The 6,163-nt window shown below is 36.0% G+C and overlaps 1 protein-coding gene across 2 annotated transcripts; it reads right to left on the reverse strand.

Moving 5' to 3' along the window:
• Nucleotides 1–742: 742 nt before the first annotated feature.
• LOC146701683 (uncharacterized) lies at nt 743–4,960 on the reverse strand. Of its 2 annotated transcripts, none has more exons than XM_085467978.1 (5): nt 4,642–4,960; nt 3,965–4,068; nt 3,624–3,776; nt 1,833–1,925; nt 743–1,689 (listed from the first exon to the last, which is right to left on the reverse strand). In XM_085467978.1, the coding sequence occupies exons 2-5, from the start codon at nt 4,019–4,021 to the stop codon at nt 1,666–1,668; spliced, it is 327 nt and encodes a 108-aa protein (XP_085324104.1). In that variant the 5' UTR covers nt 4,022–4,068; nt 4,642–4,960; the 3' UTR covers nt 743–1,665. The 2 variants fall into 2 exon arrangements, with proteins under 2 accessions (XP_085324104.1, XP_085324103.1); XM_085467977.1 differs by having other exon boundaries at nt 743–1,685; nt 4,642–4,957.
• Between the last annotated feature and the right edge of the window lie 1,203 nt (nt 4,961–6,163).

Genomic DNA, 6,163 nt, shown 5'->3' on the forward strand with positions numbered 1-6,163 from the left:
CAGAAAACTACAGACCAGTCTTCCCAGTGACATGAACTAAGGTCATATATTAAAACAAAAAAACAAAAACAAAATCAATGGCCAGAACCAGGACCTTATCTGTGCATGTGTCTGCACTGGCAGCTGCACTTCTTCTTCATGGCGCACATGTGAAACGTGTGTGCCTAACCTCATGTACAGAACAGCAGGGTGCTCTGCTTGAAACATTTATCAGATCAGACAGCCAGTGAACTAGAACCAAATTATCCTCACAGGACACCGATTATTGCAGATTAATCTGATGATGAAGGTGGTGTTGCTGCTGTCTGTAAAAATACATCACTGTTTTTGTCTACTTTCTCACTCTCTTTGAAGTGCAGATGACCGTGACAACGCAGACTCCTGATTGGCCTTCAACTTCACCCCCTTCACTGTGGTGAGAACTCTTTCTGCACGTGCTCATTAGGGTTTGGGGCGTCGGCCACAAAGCCCTTATATAGTTACGACTTCCTGTGCTGCTAAAAACACCCATTCATCAAACACAGACCACGATGCTATTGTTCACCCCTCTGACTAACAATCACTTGTGTCCTGTTTATATCTCATTGTCTCAATTCTCAACTGGGACCCTACACTCTAAGAAATAAAATGTTGTATTTACTCCACCCAGTTATGTCAACCGGTTCCACACAACTGGGTTAGTGAAATATAAAATGTATGATATATTTAATTTGAACAACAAATTTCAAGTAAATCTGATAAATCTACTCACCCAAAACACGCTCTACTGAAACTATAGGATTAAATCACTTTAACAGAATTGCAACTTATTCTATTTAAGTTTGTAAATTAAAAAAATTGAACACCAGTTTATTCAGTTAACCTAACTTTAATAACACTTTGTGTAAAACTTGTTGAAGCACACTTTGAGCAATTCAAATGCTTCTAGATCTTTTTTCTTAAACAATCTTTACATATATTCAAGTGCATTTTAAGTGCAGGAAGACAAGATAAAGAATGTCATGTTAAACTGAAATGATTAAAACTGTAAAGTGTTGTGATTCCAACATTTTTAACATTAACATGACTTAATGTAAACTTGATTGGGCTACAATGAAAAGCCCACAATACAGCCCTGCAAACAGCTGGTAGAAATTACTTTAGTGTCATTTTTGTCCATATTTAGAAAAATAACCTTTGCTTCAAAACTTAAACTGAAGTCCAAAGTTAGGAGCAGTCTTTTTCAGTGTAGTTGGATGTTGGTAAAGGTTCAAGAACAAAGAACGCAGAAAAGTGAAAGGCCTTGCAGAAGTTCTTGTGGCAATTCAAACTGAACAGTTTATGAAGTGCAAGGAGAAGGGTTCGAGAACCTTAAAGTTCAGTGTCCTCTATAGTTCAGTGCAGGCTGTTTCACTCAAGCAGTTTGTTTTTCAGAACCTGCACCTTCATGGATAGGTTGTTCCCATCCAACTCCATCAGCACCTTCTGAAGAAATTCAAATGTGTATTTCAGGTGCTTTGGGTAGCTCAGATTTAGACTGTAGATTAATCCAAGCAGGAGGGCACAACCCTTTGCCACATCACTAAGAGCTTGCAGCACAGTGCATCCTTCTACGATGACACCAATGTCCTCAGGTGTATCTGCAGAGTTTGCTCCTTCATGTCTGAACAACATAGACTCCCAAAGTCAGCTTCTCTGTTTCTCTGCTTGCTCCAAGATCCACATAAATAAAAATAAAAGAAAAAGATAAGTTAATTGCGTACATATACATATGGACAAGTAAGTCCACCTTCCATTTCCAATCCCAAATTAAAAAAAGGAAAATAGCTGATCATTTTCCTTTTTTAACTTACCAAGAATTCCTTGAACAGGTCATCTGACTTTTCATTTAAGTAGAGACAGACAGCTTTCAGAATGCATTCCCGTCGAACATCAATGCTGGGATTCTGGTGGAGATAAGAACTCAATATGAGGGAAGTTTCCTATTTTGGTTCCTTTCAACCTCTTTACAAAACAAAGTCAAAAATATTAACACATAATCCAGATAAGTGATTAAGCAATGTTTCATAACTCACATCAGTGATGTGCAGTGAGGTTCATGATTGGTAAGGCACTGACTCCTCTGAGTCAGATAAACAAATATATGAACTCAAAAATCGAAGCTTTTCAATTTTGACATTACGTGAAAGCTTTCATTTTTGCTTTAATAAATTCTAGATTGTTCTACAATATATTTAATAATTGTGCCCCTAAAAATATTCAAATTAAATAGAAGATTAGAACTGGGCAATATGGACTTAAAATCCTATCATGACATTTTGTGGTATTTTTTGCGATAACAATAAGTCTGTGAAGGTTCTCAGTCATCCAGGTCATCGTAGTCTAAGGCGCTTGGAAAGAAAAGTGAAGCTTCTTCAGTGAAGAAGCTTCTCGGATGAGAGATGAAACGTCTTCAAGCAACTTAAAGAAGTCCAGACGCTTTTCTTTCCAAGCTTCTTAACAATAAGAGTTACAATAAAAGATCATAATAGTATTTTTGCCTATAAATCTATCAATGCAGCCTCACAAATACAAATACTGCAAATTAAACTTAGCAAATGTGCTATTTAGACAAACCAGCAGTTATTTATCTTGTTGAATTGATAATAAGTTTGACATTAATGGAAGTAATAGTCTCAACTAAATTATCATATTTTTTTTAGAGGTTTGAAAGCAGTCTATCATTTTAATCACATAGGACGTGTTTTATCACAATATTGATAAGCGATGCAATAAGTGCCCAGCCCTACAGAAGATGCATTAAAATTTATTTAGGTTTGGTGTGTCTCATTTTTTGTGTGTAGTAAATAAATTGGTCAAATGACCTGGAAACAATTATAGAAAAATCATTCATTTTACATCAATTTATTAATTTATAAATAGGAGATGCATTAAAATAAAATTGGTGCGTCTCATTGCTTAGGACTGATTTGGTGTCAATTTGTCCTTTGTGAAATTTACTGATGCTCCCTAAGAGTGCTGCTTTATCCACTGTGTCAATGGCGCTCTCAGTGTAATGTGATTACACTGTGAATCCATATACGTGTACCTCTTATACATGTTGCCTTTAGGGTTCAGCACTGCCCTCCATCAGCCTCACTCCATGCATTTTTGCAGCACATTTATGACCAATAACATTAAACATGTAACACAGATTCGTCAAATACATTAGGTAGTCTGCAAGTCATCATCTGTATTACATGTGTAATCAAACATGTACGTTGGCAATTTAGAGAAACAGCAGTGGGATTGCGCATGTGTGTGTCTGTGGTGAGACACAGCATCATCATTGCCTCCTCTCAGCGTTTTACCTTGTATTTGAACAGAAAATCCGTAATGACAGCAATTTTGACCATAAAAATATTGAAATCACACAGAAAGCAAATTTAAAATCTAGTGTACAAATTGAATTTCTCTTTTGTTAGTATTTTACTTCTCATTAAGGTGCCTCACTTGACTGCATGTCACTGATTCACATGTATCTACAAAATATTCAAATTTACACATATTCAGTTGAAAAAAAATTCTGATTAATGACAGACACAGAAGTTGAAGAAGCATTCAAATAATTTCAGAGCTCAATCAAGGTCAACTAAAATACATACCCTATCCATGGCTGCCATGATTAAGTTGATATTGCGTTTAGCTGTTCCCCCCTTCTTTTTGAACACTCTAAGGTGGTCAGCGTAGTGGTCCAGCTTGGCCATGAAAGTCGACAACAAAGGGACCATGGTGATGCGGGCGAACTCCGCAACAACCTGAAACATATTAAAAATTACAACTAGAGAGTATTCTCTATTAATTTGATTAGAGGCCACATGCAAGAATGTTACAACTTTCAGTCAAACATTTTGTATCTTTTAAAATTAACAATTTACAGTACTTTGTTCTTCAAATACAAGTTCTTATGAAAATGACTTCCAATAACAAAGTTAGTAAGAATTACCTCAGTCTCTGAAAACAGGGCAGGCCATCTGTTTTTGACCTCTGCAATGAATGGCATGTCTTTGATGATTTCCTGTCTTCGGTAGCGATGATAGCCAATGGAAACTGATACAAGGAGTTAAATGGATTATATATAACAGTATTACACATTATTCTGCACTTCAATGACAACAGATGAACGCATGTCTTATACTTTACAAATCAAAATGTTAATCGCTTAAATCCCTGCATTTGACACTAAACCAGAAATCAACATGGAGTCGAATTCTTTCAAACAATGTAGCAAGTTAATTGAGGCACATTTCTAAAATACACTATACATTCATTTCATTCTTCAAACTACAGGATCGCTGGCGCTCCCGGTGGTCATTACTGATGTCAGGGAGCAGGTGCGGTAGATGTTGGGAGTAATTTTAAAACTGTCGGTCTTAGTAGGCAAGTCTCACCTTAACAGGAATCGCAAAAGATTTTGGAAAATTACACCGAAGCAGGTTCAACAATATTTGTTAAATGTCTTCATACTTCTAACACGTGAGAGAGGTATACAAACTAGAGTGTTAAAAAATTTACCAGGCATCATTTGTTTAAAAAAAATGCAAAAGTATTCCCGAAAGTGTCAGATGTTTATCAGTTAGTATACATTAATCAAATTTGTCATCCTTAAATTGTTGTACTTACCAAATAATCCTCAGATGGCGATGGATTCTATCCAGGATACTAAGCATATGCAAGTCTCAGTTGAAAATGGCGGATGATCAAACTTCCACACTGCACATGTGCAAACTTAGAAGTATGGAGAGCCTATTAGGACAATCCTCTTTAAATTAAAGTGCTCTTCATTTTAAATGAACTTTTTACGTTGGATTTAATTTACTGCATTTTGTTGTATTGAAATCTTATGTTGTTAATTAAATTCAAAACAACATACTTGTGTTTAAAGTTAAAAATCAATTGGTGGCATTAGTTTTAACATAAAACATTTACATAATGCTACCAACATCAGTGTGTCATTTCTTAGAGTGTACTCATAGTGTTTTGATTGCCTCTGCTCCGCTTTTAGTCTCTAATTTTTTCAGTTGCTTTACAGATTGGCAATCAAGAGCTGGTTCTGTTGCTCCAGCTATTAAAAAAACAAAACAAAAATCCATTGAAGTCCATTGAATCCATTGAATGTAAAGCCCTTCTCAAGAATGCATTAACCTTCAGTTATCCTTCAGTCTCAAGTTGCATAAATAAGATCAATAACTTAGCAACGTGTAACCTAATTGTGAGGAATACAGATATTCAACAGAAGGTAATAAGAAAACAATAAACTAGCGTAACTTCCAAATATTACAGTTTCAGAGCTGCAGGCTATCTCTCAGTTGTAATGTATGCTTGCCTATTAGCTTGTACAGTTTTTAAGCAGGTATGATCACGATAACATCATCCAAATAGTCACGATAGCAGCAAAAAAGTGAAGAACAGTATATCACTAACAACCAAGCAGCAACCTCTGGAACTAAAAACTGAGGGCAGTTCAGAAGTGACTAAACCCTGTACTTCCTCTAATGGCCACTTGAAGCTGGCCTTAAAAGGAAGTCAAGCAGGAATCCCATTGGCTCCAACATCTAAGAGTATTCACAACCTGCTAATAAAAACAGTTTTGCCTTATATTGATCGTATACCACTTTATAACATATTTTAGCACCATTTGGATACTGGAAAGGCTTAAAGCTACAGTAACTGTGTGACTGCTTTGACTGACAGCTCCTAAACATCTTAAAAGACTTATCTGACAAATAATATGCCTTGTTCTGTAAAATCAACTGACCAAGAAGAACTGGTGTAGGTGTAATTTTAGTATTTTATTAGACTGATATTTATCAGGTTTCCATTTAGCAGGTATCTGTCTGTGAATTGTACCTGTACAAAATATTAATTTCCATTAAATTCTGTTTAATTCATATAGCACTAATGCACAATAACAGTCCCCCCAAGGCACTTTATATTGTAAAGACTGTACAATAGTAAGAAGAAACCCCCCAAATAAGCAAGCACTTGGTGACTGTGGGAAGGAAAAATAACCCTTTTAACAGGAAGAAATCGTTGAAAGAACTGACAACTTGCTAACCACCCAAGCTTTGCTGACAGCACTACAGCACTCAAACCCTCTTGTTCAAGTACTGCACTGTGGATGATCTTCATTGATGGTACCTGA

The sequence above is a fragment of the Copadichromis virginalis genome, linkage group LG9, assembly GCF_057382275.1.
Source record: "Copadichromis virginalis isolate Kocher_CV1m ecotype Utaka linkage group LG9, C_Virginalis_male_GT1.1, whole genome shotgun sequence".
Classification (NCBI taxonomy): Eukaryota; Metazoa; Chordata; class Actinopteri; order Cichliformes; family Cichlidae; genus Copadichromis; species Copadichromis virginalis.

Excerpts from the sequence above, each read along its gene's own strand:
- LOC146701683 (XM_085467977.1), bottom strand. The coding sequence starts at position 4,021 with ATGCCATTCATTGCAGAGGTCAAAAACAGATGGCCTGCCCTGTTTTCA. Across the intron at positions 3,777-3,964 it reads CCCTGTTTTCAGAGACTGAG|GTTGTTGCGGAGTTCGCCCG; the intron begins GTAATTCTTACT and ends AATATGTTTCAG. Across the intron at positions 1,926-3,623 it reads TCATGGCAGCCATGGATAGG|AATCCCAGCATTGATGTTCG; the intron begins GTATGTATTTTA and ends TATCTCCACCAG.